This window comes from Diabrotica virgifera, chromosome 2, assembly GCF_917563875.1.
Source record: "Diabrotica virgifera virgifera chromosome 2, PGI_DIABVI_V3a".
Taxonomy (NCBI): Eukaryota; Metazoa; Arthropoda; class Insecta; order Coleoptera; family Chrysomelidae; genus Diabrotica; species Diabrotica virgifera.
This window is the reverse complement of record NC_065444.1, coordinates 61415986-61431596: the sequence shown is the minus strand read 5'-3', so window position 1 is coordinate 61431596 and position 15611 is coordinate 61415986. Positions and strand designations below refer to the sequence as shown.

General features: G+C 30.9%; 1 protein-coding gene across 2 annotated transcripts in view; it reads left to right on the top strand.

Moving 5' to 3' along the window:
• Positions 1 to 15611, top strand: part of LOC114329297 (ectopic P granules protein 5 homolog) — a 143165-nt gene that overhangs the window by 42808 nt on the left and 84746 nt on the right. For both annotated transcript variants that reach the window (XM_050642598.1, XM_028278344.2), the window contains exons 8-10: positions 5926 to 6143; positions 10886 to 11145; positions 14046 to 14566. In XM_050642598.1, the coding sequence (XP_050498555.1) occupies positions 5926 to 6143; positions 10886 to 11145; positions 14046 to 14566 (999 nt within the window). The remainder of the gene's footprint in view (positions 1 to 5925; positions 6144 to 10885; positions 11146 to 14045; positions 14567 to 15611) is intronic.

Genomic DNA, 15611 nt, shown 5'->3' with positions numbered 1-15611 from the left:
TCATTCTTTTAATGAACAGTTTCAAATTCTGCATATTCAAAATAAAGGCCTTAAGCTATCGTTATTAGAATGTATGGAAATTAATAAATTGAAAAATACAGATATAATTCTGAATGACCAACTCGAGACAAACAGCTCCCCACTCCTCAACCTCTTCAGTTAAAGACTTTAAAAAGCCAAACCCATAGTAATCTAAATCACTTGAGAAAGGCACTCTGCCGAAACAGCTGTAGTTACATAGTTGTAATAAATTTTGTGGAAGTATAGAAAACAAACGTTTTCAGTGTTTTATTGTTATATATATATATATATATATATATATATATATATATATATATATATAACAAAGGAGCACTCGTAAGTGTAGGGTTTTATCGGTCAAGTGGGTGAAAAAAGAGACAAAGAATTCAGCTACTTCATCTATTTATTGAAGACGTTTCGTCTACTGCTCAGTAGACATCATCAGTTCATCTACAAAAAGAGTGTTATAAGAAACAACATCCAAAAGAGAGGTAAAAAAGCACTAGCGTTACCTTAAAAAGACATGTAGCAAAAGATAAGATGTACATAGTAAAAAAAAACCTTATCCATGAACCAATGTAATGTATAAGTATGTAACATTTAAGTGTATAGTTAATATTTAAAAACTTTAGTACAGCCAAAGACAAGACCATGTGGTAACAGTCACATATAAAAAACAAGTGGAAAAAAGCTGGCTTGCTTTTTTTTCCAAAGTCAAGAATGAACCAAGAAAAAAAACCAGATTCACACTTCCAAAAATTTAGTAGTGTTTAAGCATACTTCATTTTAACCTTAGGCAACATCATTAAATGAATATAGTGCTAATATGCAACTTCGAAAATTTAAAGTTGAATAGTTACCAGCAGGTCATCCTAGCCCAACGGACACACAAAAGAAAATGGAGTTTGAATTATCAGGTGTAAACTGACATCTCGCCAAGAGGCAGGCAACCTTTAAAAAATTTTATAACAAAGAGTGACTGACAACTGCAGCGCAGCGCGGTAAAATTTAAATTGATGTATTTAAAACAGTTATAAAAGTGTTTAAAAAGTGAAAGTAATATCAAGAAGTAATCAAGGGATGTACCTTATACCTCGTAGACAAGAATCACAGTTTATTTTAAACAAGTGAGGGCACTTCACACAATTATATGGAAAAGTGCCTACGTTAGTACTGGTCATCCAGTTACTAACGAATATATAAGATAGTACAATAGTATAACTCCCATATATCGCAGCTCAAAATGCAAGAAAAAATATGCAATAATTTAAGAAAATTTATAAATCAGTTTAGCAAATTGTAATTTATAATTAATATCAATAATGCAAAATTTTATCCTATGGAAAATTTTAAATTGTTCCATCTATTAAGTAACTGTTATTATCAAAAAAAAAAAGTGGGAAAAGCTTGAAAAAACCACCAAAAACTTTTTTACAATAAAATTTAAGTGTAATAACATCTACTGATTCCGCAAGATCAATATTAAAAGAAGTGGGAAAAGCCTGAAAACCACAAAAACTTTTTTACATTATAATAATTTGAGTGTAATAATACCAACTAATTCTGCAAAATCAATGCATGGTATATTTGACTCAAGTTACTGATGTCAGTTCTCTTGTTAAGTACATTAGAGGTTTTTAATATGAAACACATCTCTAAGAACTGTCTTTTCGACAGGTTGCGTTCATTGCAAAGGATCTTGGCTTCATCAAAGTCCACCTTATGTTTTGTATCTATTGCATGTTGGGCTAAGGCACAAGTTGGTTTTTTCAAATTGATATCACTACGGTGTGAATTAAACGTGATTTTAAAGCTCGCTTTGTTTGCCCTACATAACATGCGTCACTTTCAGCACAAGGTATGTGGTAGACCACATTAACCTGTTCCAAAGGGGACAAGGGTGTTTTAGTCTTAGAGAAGTTGTTCTCTAAGACTAAAACACCCTTGTCCCCTTTGGAACAGGTTAATGTGGTCTACCACATACCTTGTGCTGAATGTGACGCATGTTATGTAGGGCAAACAAAGCGAGCTTTAAAATCACGTTTAATTTCACACCGTAGTGATATCAATTTGAAAAAACCAACTTGTGCCTTAGCCCAACATGCAATAGATACAAAACATAAGGTGGACTTTGATGAAGCCAAGATCCTTTGCAATGAACGCAACCTGTCGAAAAGACAGTTCTTAGAGATGTGTTTCATATAAAAACCTCTAATGTACTTAACAAGAGAACTGACATCAGTAACTTGAGTCAAATATACCATGCATTGATTTTGCAGAATTAGTTGGTATTATTACACTCAAATTATTATTGTAAAAAAGTTTTTGTGGTTTTCAGGCTTTTCCCACTTCTTTTAATATTGATCTTGCGGAATCAGTAGATGTTATTACACTTAAATTTTATTGTAAAAAAGTTTTTGGTGGTTTTTTCAAGCTTTTCCCACTTTTTTTTTTTGATAATAACAGTTACTTAATAGATGGAACAATTTAAAATTTTCCATAGGATAAAATTTTGCATTATTGATATTAATTATAAATTACAATTTGCTAAACTGATTTATAAATTTTCTTAAATTATTGCATATTTTTTCTTGCATTTTGAGCTGCGATATATGGGAGTTATACTATTGTACTATCTTATATATTCGTTAGTAACTGGATGACCAGTACTAACGTAGGCACTTTTCCATATAATTGTGTGAAGTGCCCTCACTTGTTTAAAATAAACTGTGATTCTTGTCTACGAGGTATAAGGTACATCCCTTGATTACTTCTTGATATTACTTTCACTTTTTAAACACTTTTATAACTGTTTTAAATACATCAATTTAAATTTTACCGCGCTGCGCTGCAGTTGTCAGTCACTCTTTGTTATAAAATTTTTTAAAGGTTGCCTGCCTCTTGGCGAGATGTCAGTTTACACCTGATAATTCAAACTCCATTTTCTTTTGTGTGTCCGTTGGGCTAGGATGACCTGCTGGTAACTATTCAACTTTAAATTTTCGAAGTTGCATATTAGCACTATATTCATTTAATGATGTGCCTAAGGTTAAAATGAAGTATGCTTAAACACTACTAAATTTTTGGAAGTGTGAATCTGGTTTTTTTCTTGGTTCATTCTTGACTTTGGAAAAAAAAGCAAGCCAGCTTTTTTCCACTTGTTTTTTATATGTGACTGTTACCACATGGTCTTGTCTTTGGCTGTACTAAAGTTTTTAAATATTAACTATACACTTAAATGTTACATACTTATACATTACATTGGTTCATGGATAAGGTTTTTTTTTACTATGTACATCTTATCTTTTGCTACATGTCTTTTTAAGGTAACGCTAGTGCTTTTTTACCTCTCTTTTGGATGTTGTTTCTTATAACACTCTTTTTGTAGATGAACTGATGATGTCTACTGAGCAGTAGACGAAACGTCTTCAATAAATAGATGAAGTAGCTGAATTCTTTGTCTCTTTTTTCACCCACTTGACCGATAAAACCCTACACTTACGAGTGCTCCTTTGTTATATTGGAATTGACGGTCGTACTCCTTTATGATATATATATATATATATATATATATATATATATATATATATATATATATATATATAGTGGTTTGAAGTTTCAGCAATTCGGTCATGTGAAATAAAAGTCTATTTGCTATTTCTCAATATTTCGTCACACTTTTTTGACTTCTTCAGGAGAAAACTGTAAATTTATTAAGATTAGAAATTAACAAAAGCTAAATATTTAATTACTTACAACTATAAGAGTATTAATTTAGATTTTTTTAACATATCGTAAGGGACATTGACTTAATTTTGATTTTGACATTTATTATTTCGGAGTTATGGTAACTGCAATAAATTTTATATTCATAGAATATTGTCTGATATTTAAAATTCTTGTTTTTTTTTTTATTTTAATAATAAATAGGTCAAAGTAAACCAAAGAAAATATTAACGGAATTTTAAGATGGAAAGGTATGATTAATAGTAGAAAAATTTTAGAAAGAGACTAGAGTATATTAAATTGATCTATAAAATGTAAGTGATGGTACATAGTGAGTTAGTATAAGGCTGATATTTTTCGAAATTAAATAAAAATTAAGATGGATTAATTATTAGGTGAATAATTGAGTAATTTGTTTGAATTATTGGTATAATGTGATAATATAATATAATTATTATATATTAGTGAATAATTGGTATCAAAAAGATACTGCATCAGGCAGATTTATAAATTATTATTCAAATCATCCTAGAAATCAAAAATTTAACACAATTATATCCATGAAAAATCGAGTGACGACAATTTGTGATCGAAGATTCTTAGATGTCAATCTGAATAAACTTTTTGAGATGTTTTTAAACAATGGCTACCCAAAACACATTTTAAAAAAACTCATTTACAACACTAACTCCTGTGATAGAGCTTTGATAAATAATCCTCAACCAGTTATTTACAAAAAAATACCTTACGTAAAAAATTTAACAGACCAAATTGTCCCACTTTTTAAACCATTTCCAAACATCAAATTAGTCAAGTACAATCCACTTCTAAATTCAAAGTTGTTCTCGAAAACTAAAGCTAATACTCCAAAGGGATTAATGAGCAACATAATTTACAAAATAAATTGCATTGAATGTCAAGGTTGTTATATAGGTCAAAGTAAACAGTGGCTTAAGCAACGTGTCACTCAACATAAAAGTGACTGTAATATCAGAAAAAACTGTTGTGCCTTGGTAGAACACCATTTAAAGACGGGACATAAATTTGACTTTAACAATGTAAAAATCTTGGAACAAGTTGACAATTATAAAAAACGACTCTTCCTTGAGATGGTACATATTATCAAAACTCCAGAATCTATTAATTATAAGACTGATACTAACCATTTGAGTAATATCTACTGTAACATTCTAAATAATAAATAACCTTTAAAATATTTTCAAAAAGTGTAAAAATTCAAACAAATTACTCAATTATTCACCTAATAATTAATCCATCTTAATTTTTATTTAATTTCGAAAAATATCAGCCTTATACTAACTCACTATGTACCATCACTTACATTTTATAGATCAATTTAATATACTCTAGTCTCTTTCTAAAATTTTTCTACTATTAATCATACCTTTCCATCTTAAAATTCCGTTAATATTTTCTTTGGTTTACTTTGACCTATTTATTATTAAAATAAAAAAAAAGAAAAAAAAAAAAAAAAAAAAAAAAAAATTTAAATATCAGACAATATTCTATGAATATAAAATTTATTGCAGTTACCATAACTCCGAAATAATAAATGTCAAAATCAAAATTAAGTCAATGTCCCTTACGATATGTTAAAAAAATCTAAATTAATACTCTTATAGTTGTAAGTAATTAAATATTTAGCTTTTGTTAATTTCTAATCTTAATAAATTTACAGTTTTCTCCTGAAGAAGTCACAAAAGTGTGACGAAATATTGAGAAATAACAAATAGACTTTTATTTCACATGACCGAATTGCTGAAACTTCAAACCACTATAACACAGTACGGTCGAAAATATTTGTACAAATATATATATATATATATATATATATATATATATATATATATATATATATATATATATATATATATATATATATATATATATATATATATATATATATATATATATATATATATATATATATATATATATATATATTATTATTATTCGTTGTTTATACTTATTTTAATTGATTCCGTTAACCCACATCACGGAATATACTGGTCTGGTTGTAGATTTATTTCTTTCAGATTAGTATTTGCCCATTACATGTGAGTTGTTTGTGTCGTATTGTATTTTTATGATCTACTGAATATTGTATACATTATAGAACATTCTTTTATATATCTATCTATATAAATTGATTTTTAGGTTGGTTTTATAAGTGAAACTACTCAAGAAAACTGTTGTAAATCAGCCAGAATATTACTCACTCACATCACATCAAAATACCCTCATTTGCTATCGAATATATTAAAAGAAGTCAAGGACAATATGGATAAAATAGGTGCTTTGTCATTGTATCTCTATGAGGAATTGCCTTTATCTGTCTGGAAAATCACTGAAAGTGATTTGGAATTAATATCAAGGTTCGTAAATTGAATGATAAATATAAATAGATGTATTGGGACCGTGCAAGTTCGGAAAAGCGACACCTGGTTTCATAGATCAGCAATATTTTTTGCACTTTAATTATATTGGCCAATTATATTAGTCCTGGTTGTGGATAATTGTCAAGGGCATAGCCCAAAAAAAATTATAAGAAGAAAAATTAAGATCGAGGTTATGTTATTAAAAGGTAAACAATTGTATGTAGTAAATAAAATTAGTTATTAAAATGCAGTACTGCAAGCAAAATACAATTAATTAAATTTACTTTTATATAATTATTGCATATCATATCAACATTGTGGAGCAACATATCATTTTTCTTCTTCAATGACAGTAGGTATGAAATATACGTCAATTTGACAATTCCAATTGACAATATGAGTTATTTAAGAAAGATGCAAGATTTCTCCGCTATTCTCGCACGATCGTTTCTCGTATCCCCGCCAAGTACTTGCACACCGCGAATACCAGGCAATCTAAAAAATCGTAATTAAAACAGGTTGAGAAATATACACCTAAATGACTCTGGTTGACAATTCAACCATTTCGAAATAATAAATGTCAGTATATGAGATTTATGATTTGTCATTGTCGTTCTGTTCAAAATAATGTAAAAAAACTGGAAGCAACAAATAAGGTTATGTAAATTGAATCCCAAACCCTTTTTTCAGTGCGTCATAAATTTTGACGTCATATAGGATTTTAAGAATGTCGCAAATCAATACATGCCGTTTTAGTTAAATCTGACAGTTGTCAGAATATTTTTTATATTTATATACACATCAATATTTTAAATATGTGCCAGAATATTAATATTTAAAATATTTTTATATAAAAATAAATTAATATAATAATCAAAATTCACTATACAATGTCCGAATATACCAATGATATAAAATATGTATTTATATTTCCGTCGCTGAAAAATACTAACCTATAAATTACAATTGTCATTTTACTAAGTATATGATATTGTAAAAATACTGTCACAATCGAGTACTTTTGTGTCATATTATCTTTATTCGCATCATTGATTGGTTATCTATTTAGAGTATTGTAATCGCCAACCAATTATGCATCTAAGTCCGTTTTAATGTACAAATACCCGTCAAGGAATACATCATTGTCTAAGTTATAATAATCACAGAGGTAGGTTTTTTCTATCACTTCCAACTGTAATGCGTTAGAGAGAATTCGATAATCTGTGACGCACTGAAAAAGGGGTTTGGGATGATTGTATGTATTATTTGGTGCAAATAACTAAAATCCCAAACCACATGTATTACTCAAACTGCTCTAATTAGGTTTTATTATTAAATTTTACGGCTCTATATTAAAAATACAAGTTGATTTGTAAAGTTGTCGTACATGGTAAATTTAGCGTGCTTCATAAGTCAATCTCATTAGTTTTAATATATTTAACATTTCATTTTTGAAGTTTTTACCTAGTTCTCTACTAATTAGAAATCAGATGATGGGATTGGTTTTATCTTATTTATATTAAAACAGTTCTTTGAAAAAGTTTTTGAATCTTTTGTTTTTATAAAAGTTATAGCTGATGGTTTAAAATTTCTTTTTACATCGACAAATTAAGTATCGAATGCCCCAATAACTCACCAAGGAAAAATATGCATACGGAGACGTAGAATATCTTGACTGCGCAACCTGAAAGAATGGTACGGATGTACATCAAATGAACTTTTCAGAGCAGCCGTCTCTAAAGTCCGAATAGCTATGATGATTGCCAGCCTCCGTCGCGAAGATGGCACTTAAAGAAGAAGAAGCCCCAATAATTTATGAGTTAATGGAAAGAGTCTTAAAATAAATACAGTGTAACAGCTCAAATGTCAGCAAATATCGTAGTGTCATTGTTGGTTCTTGGACTTTCTGACGGTTTGGAAACTATAATTGTTCCTTTTTCTACAAAAATGGCCAGAATAGTGGATTATTGAGCCACATCCACGTGCCTCTAACTCAGATCTTTCTTCTACTGCTTATGTTACCTCTTTCATAATATACTGAGTTGGGATAAAGTATGACATGAAGCAAATATCTTTGAAACGAAAAGAGCAATATTTATGAAACTTTGCATGCAAGTACAGTGACGCAAAAGCCATCTGTTGCCATATTTTTTGTTACTACTCCACTTCCGGTTTCACCGGAAATACCCTTAACTTATTTAATTTAAATGGGACACCCTGTATATTTTTGCGGATTTTAAAAGAACTTGTTATTTTTAATTCATACATACCAAATTTGGTAGAAATAATTTGTTAAAAAGTGTCTGTAGGTAATTTTTTGTATTAATACAACGTAGTAGGAAATAAACGAGTACCATCTATACTGTAGACTAAAATTCAACCAACTACCTCTCTATACTGTACACTAAAGTTCAACCTACTACCTCTCTATACAACAGCTAGAATAAATACATTCAACCTTCAAGCAGCTACTAGAAAACGAGTTAACATTTTGGGACGATCAATTATTAGGGACAAGATTAAAAATGTGTATTTTGATCATATACCATCTTGTCAAGACTCCATCAACCCTTAACTACTTAAGGATTAATGGTAGTATATATTAAATTATATACCAAGCAATTCCCATCAGATTGGTCACTCCCAATGGCAAATGTCTCAATATACACGAGACATAGTTGTTTTTATATATATATGTACATTTTTGTCTTTTTGTTAATTTTAGCTTGTAGTTTATAATTGTGAAGACTTTATGTACTGGGCCTGAAGATGAGGCATAAATTGTAAGCCTCTAAACCGGTTGCCCCATGATTATTGTATAACAACTATTAAACATACAAACTCTAAGATTGCCAGTATTGACTCAATTCCTATATCCAATACTAAAATTGTCGTTTACATGCACTGCATGACTTATTTGATTTTAGTATAGTAGGTAAAACTGTTACTGAACTAATTGACAGAAATAAGTTGTATTAAAAATAGTTCATTTAAGTGAAAAATATCGTATTGGAATATTAATGAAAATTCCACACCTTTAATTTTGAACCAATCAAAATACGTTATTTTGACAGATCACCATGGCAACGGAGGTATTTTATCGGAAATTTTTTGCTCGTGGGGTACCCAACAGCGAATTATAGTGGAAATTTTTTGACGTTTACAATAACAGAACATTTTTGACAGACTGGTTTTTATTTGTTTACATAATTTAGTTTTGATTCATTTTCTATCACTTGTAGTTACTCAAAACTTATGTAAAATTGAAGAATATACTATTTTCTATCTTGAAATGGTATTCCCATGCAACTACAATGAGTAGAAATTACGAATTTGAAAGCCTAAATAATTGCTGACAAAGCTATGGCGCGCTATTAATCTGTTCATGCAGCTTTGGATTTTCAAATACAAATTTGGTGTGGAATTTTCTTACCGAATACCACGCGAAGTCAAATTAATATCCGGAAATTTTTTTTTGATCATGAATATTTTTAGAAAATTTCCCTCGTCTGCGACTCGGGAAATTTTCAAAATATTCATGATCTCAAAAAATTTCCGGAAATAATTTGACCTCTAGTGGTATTACTAGTGATAATCGGTTATGGTGAATTTTCATTTTTTGGAAGTGAATTTTCCAAATCGATGGATTGGACGTAGATGATTCATAGAGTGGCCCTCTTGTTCTCCGGACCTCAACCCGTTAGTTTTTTTTCTTATCACGTTAACCACGTTAGGAGACAAACATGCTTGCAGGATTTGAGACAAAGAATAATTGATGAATGTGAACTAATACGTAGAGAAATCTTGCAAAAGGTTACTCACGAATTTATTTATAGGCTTGCACGTTGTCAGGAGGTGAACAGCAAACATTTTCAACATTTGAAATTATTTTTTTTTATTTTTATTATCATTGGTCTAACGTAAATAAATTAACCTATTTTTTAACTGTAAAGAGATTTATTTCTTGTTTTAATAGTTTTTTTTTGTTCCAAACTTGGTATGTATTAATTAAAAATAACAAGTTCTTTTAAAATCTGCAAAAATATACAGTGTGTCCCATTGAAAGTAAATAAGTTAAGGGTATTTACAGTGAAACCGGAAGTGGAGTAGTAACAAAAAATATGGCATCAGATGCCTTTTGCGTCACTGTACTTGCATGCAAAGTTTCATAAATATTGTTCTTTTCGTTTCAAAGATATTTGCTTGGTTCCATACTTTGTCCCAACTCTGTATATTTTCCGTACAACCAAAAGAAGCAGGATGCTTCACAAAAAGAAATCAGAATTACTTCCTAACCACCCAGGAAAATTTTCGAATTTTTTCCCCCTCTCAAAAATTTACAACCCCCTTTTTCTTTTGGTGCGGTATATTCCATGTTCATTCATGTTCCCGTGACAACGTTTACATTGACGAAACTGAGCGACCTGGCATAATCCAAATCCAATAGCATCAAAAGTGCATTAGATCTGTTCATGGATTGTCCATTCTTCAATAGCAGTACACTGTCATGAAACTGGACATTCCAAATTGTTTGCAATTACTGTTCTAAAAAAGTACGAGAAGTGATTGAAATCCGAATGCATCCCGAGAATATGAACAGAGAGCTATTTCTTATTCCCTACCTAACCTAACTTCCTAGCTGTCTGTTTAATGCAGCTGTCTTTGTTGAAAATTAGAACAGTTATCAAATGAAATATAGTATAGTGAAATATAGTATAAATAACTTGTTTTATTTGTAGATTACTATTAAACAACTCTATGTCGACTTACGAAAATAAAATGGCAAGAATGATCCTGTCGAGACTAAACTGGGATACAATACCTTATGAAATTCACTGTGATGTAGCAATCTTGGTAGTTCAGTGTGTCTATCAAGAACCCGGAATAGAAAATTGGGCGTGGCAGACTATTTTGAGGTTAAAGTTGCATGTTAGCGATAAAGCTTTCAAAGAAATTGGCAGAGTACAAGATATGGAAAGATACGATATTTTGATGAAAGGTAAATCACTTTTTAATACTCTTTTTAGAATCTACCTCTCATCAGTTGCGCCATTTGTATCCTGTTCATGGAACGTATTTAATGGTGTGAAATATCTATGATGTTGCTAAACAACCTTGCTTGATCGTTTGACAGGATCAAGGATTTTGGAGAGAAGTTTTTTCGATAAAGTTGTGGTTAAGAGCATAGCTAGAAGAAAAACTGAACTAGTGAAAGTATATTTTCTACGTCAAAGTATAAAAAACCAACAACATAGTCGTAATTCTACAGTGCATACAGATAATCGGCAAACAAAATAAAATCTGGAAGCAACTATTCAATGTTTATTATTCCATTATATTTTATTTGTGTGAATGTTATTTGTAATATTTTATTTGTAAATGTTTTTATGTGTCAATGTTTTTATGTGTCAAAGTTTTTATCTGAATGTATAATGAACACTACTGTTTTTTATATTTTGCCGTGGAGCTTTGAAAAAAAAAGAGAAGTAAATGTCGAAACATCGACAATCTCTTTGTCTTCTCACTGTCCCCATACTCGCTATTTCGTCTTCAAAGAATTGGACAATTTTTGACGCAAATTATGGAAAAATTCATAGTACATACTGAATAAAAGTGGTTCCAGAGGGAGCTACATACGTCTTTCAGCGCTCATTTAATGCGTTAATTTTTTTATCCCCCATTCTACATAATTTTGAGATCAAAACTTCTGTTCCCCTATAATTTTTACTTAAAAAAGGTAAACTACATTCATCCCGTTCAACTCAACCTTCTCAACTCAACTTTCGAGATAAACGCATTTTAAATCTACGATGCAAAATTCAATTTTGTTGCATTTCATTGTTATTTACTAAAAACCATTTGACATATCCTTGTCACAATTGGCAGCAAGTGTAGGTACTGTACACTAGGGTGGAACGAAAGAAATGTTTTTATGATTTCAAAGTGTAATAGTGATACAAAGTTGCCTATAGCCATTGTTAAGCCACAAATAAAATATTTTTCAAAACAAAATATTTTTAGAGGTGCCGCAAAAGGGTTGCAAATTATAATTTTTAGTTAAATTTTGCGAATTTTGATGATTTTATTTTGGTCAAAAATAACTATTGTGATGTCTTAATTCCTATTGTAAATGATAAATACACACTATAAAACTACTCTTTAAAGATAATTTTAGTTTTAACTTATCTTTTAACTATCTCATCACCCTCAAGAATTCCTAAATCCCATAAATTTGTTTACCTTTGCTGCATCCCCCGTCTATTCCACCATATCCCGTTAACATAACTTCAACAGAAACATCATGATAATGAATACTGAGTTGGTAGCACCTTGTATCCGAATGTAAGTACGACACGTTATGATTGCATGATTATATATAGCATACTTCTGCACATGTTTGTGCGCTTGGGGGAAGTTTTACCACCCCCCATGATTGCATGCATGTGCATTGGTATGCTATTTCGCTACTTTTATGTATGTTATTCAACATTGGCTTGATCTTATGGATCTTTAGCATCTTTTACAACCAGACAATGTCCTAACTCTGGTTTTTGTTTGTAGAATTTTGTAACTTGTTACCTTTGACGTGAAGATGCTCTACAAATTTTAAAGAGCGAAACCGGTCGTCGGAAGTTATAATAAAGATTGAGAGTAAGTCTGACTTTTACTTCATTTAAAATGAACTCTCACATGCAACCCATTCAAGATTTTAATATACTCTTTATTCGTAACGATAATGTCATTAGTTTTCGAGATATTTGAAGTTAAAAACAAAGGGGCATAATACATTAATCAAAATAACTGTGCCGTTTCATTTTTAACTTCAAATACCTCGAAAACTTATGACTTTATCGTTACGAGTGAAGAGTATATTATTTACATAGAAAGTATTGGAGAATCTAAAAATGATGCTAAAATAGCAGTTCCATCAGTGGCATAGAATTTGGGAAGGGTCGACCATTCACTTTCCCCGGACATAAGTCTCTGGTAGTAGCCAGAAACGAATATTTAACATAATTTAGTAGGGTGTACAGTACCTACACTTGCTGCCAAATCTGACAAGGATCTGTCAAATGGTTTTTAGTAACTACAATGAAATACAAAAAAAATTGAATTTTGCATCGTAGATTTATAATGCGTTTATCCCGAAAACTGTTCGAGTTTAGCGAGATGAATGTAGTATACCTTTTTTAAATAAAAATAATAGAGGAATAAAAGTTTTGATCTCAAAATTATGTAGAGTGGGGGATAAAAAAAATTGAACGTATTAAATGAGCGCTAAAAGACGTATGTGGCGCCCTCTGGGTAATATATTATTTTTGGTGAAGAATTTAGGATTCTCGTTACAAAAAATCCTCACTCACCAAATTTAGTGTTGTTATTCCATGCCTGTTGGTTACTTAATGGATTACTTAACAACAGATTCCTAGATGGTTACTTAACAACAGACATTAAGAGGAAACAGTTGATTTGGTGTGGTCATGTTCAAAGAATGGAAGACACAAGATTGCCCAAAAAGATTATGCAGTGGGTACCATCAAACCACAAAAAAACGAGGAAGACCCAAAAAGATATGGAAAGGGGTAACCAAAGCAATGAGTACAAGGGATCTTAGAGATGGCCAATGGGATGATAGAAGGACGTGGAAGTTAAACATCGGACAACGTCGAAAGACGTTCTAAAACCGATACATATACATATATTCCATGCCTGTCAGGAAATATTCAAAAATAAATAAAGTAAAAGTTTAACTTTGACACCCTGTATTTCGGTTATTATCAACTTTCGTACTAAGGTAGGCTAGCTTAAATCGACCTATTGTAAGGAATCTAAGGTTAAGCTATGGCCCATTCGTTACCATTCGTATAAATAGGATAATTAAAAAATGTTTGTTTTTAGGTGTAAGAGAGCAAAATTGCTTGGCAGTATTCGTCACACTGTTAATGACCTCCTGGGGTCATCTAGTGCCTTTAATATGTACTAAAGGTCTTCCACAACTGCTCTACCTCCAAACGCAACAAAAACACGAAGCTGTCCTGTTTGTTCTATACGTAGTGATACCTTTGTTCATAAACTCGCAGGAATGTATAATTAACCTAGAAAGATTCCAAGATATCTTAATGAATTTGCTGAATGCCGATAGAGGATATATTTCCATGGCAAAAAATTTGGTTTATGGCCAAAACACCGTTCTGCAACAATTTGGCAACATGGTAGAAAGTCAGATAATGAATTACGGGTACTATAACCTAGAGAGTCCGAGATGCCTTGTGAGATTGTGGTGCAACTCGTTGGTTTCGATACCAGGCTGGAATAAAGATATGGGTATTATGTATCTGCTGGATGTTATAATTCGAACGGGTTTCCAGCATCCGGACGCCATCGATGCTGTCTATGAAATCCTAAGAGAACAATCACAAGTAAGTATAATGGTAAATCTACAAGATTAGAACTCTAAAGCCGGAACTACATCAATAAAAAATTTGTGTGTGTGTGTGTGTTGTATTTTAAAATACTAAAAAAATATTTGCGTCACAAATTTAAATCTGGTTAACTATTTTTACGATGTAAATATTTATTTTGTGTGTTGTACCGCCGAATCCACTTAGCGACAAGTGGATAATCAAGTCCACATTAACACTGCTGTGCGGTGAAAATTTCTTTGAAGTCGACTGAAAAACCGACAGCGCGACGGATAACGTGCGTTGTTCGTCACAAAAATATTTTTTATAAATCCATGCGGCGCACAGTCCACATCAACAAAAAGTTCAACGCACACGGGCAAATTTGTGTCAAATACAATGTACAACATAAATTTTTATTGATGTTGATCCGCCTTTAAGAAATAAACATAGATCAGATACATCTTGCAACACAGCAAATCTTGCTGACTGGACATTTTTCACCTACTGCTGACTTTATTTACAGGTTTAGAGGTTATTCGCTCCGTGCATGACTGACGCGACACCTAAAAAAAATTTTTGGCGAACACAATTTGACGTTAAACATGTAATACACATATGACATATTTGACGTTAATGTAATATTTTTATTTACCATTTTTGATAAAATTTATTATATAAACAATGTTCGAGTGTCAAATTAAAAAACGGATATTTTCAAGTTCTCTGAAGAAAATATCAATTTTAAGGGTTTTTGTTCACTTTTTCGTTATAGTTTAGTTGCCGGTGTGAACATTAATTAAGTGTATGTGAATTAAGTATGAATTATTATTACCAGATTTTAACATTAGCTGCGTCTATTGAACTATTACTTTTTTGGTGTGGTGTGTGAACACAAAATGGAAATAGATGACGATAGGAACATACCACCAGATGGGGGAAGGAAAGAAAGTCAATATGAAAATATAAAAATAAATAATAAAATTCAAAATGGCAATAATGAGGTGAGCGAAATATCTATTGACAAAAATTATTATTCAATCATTATTCGCCAAAGTTGTCA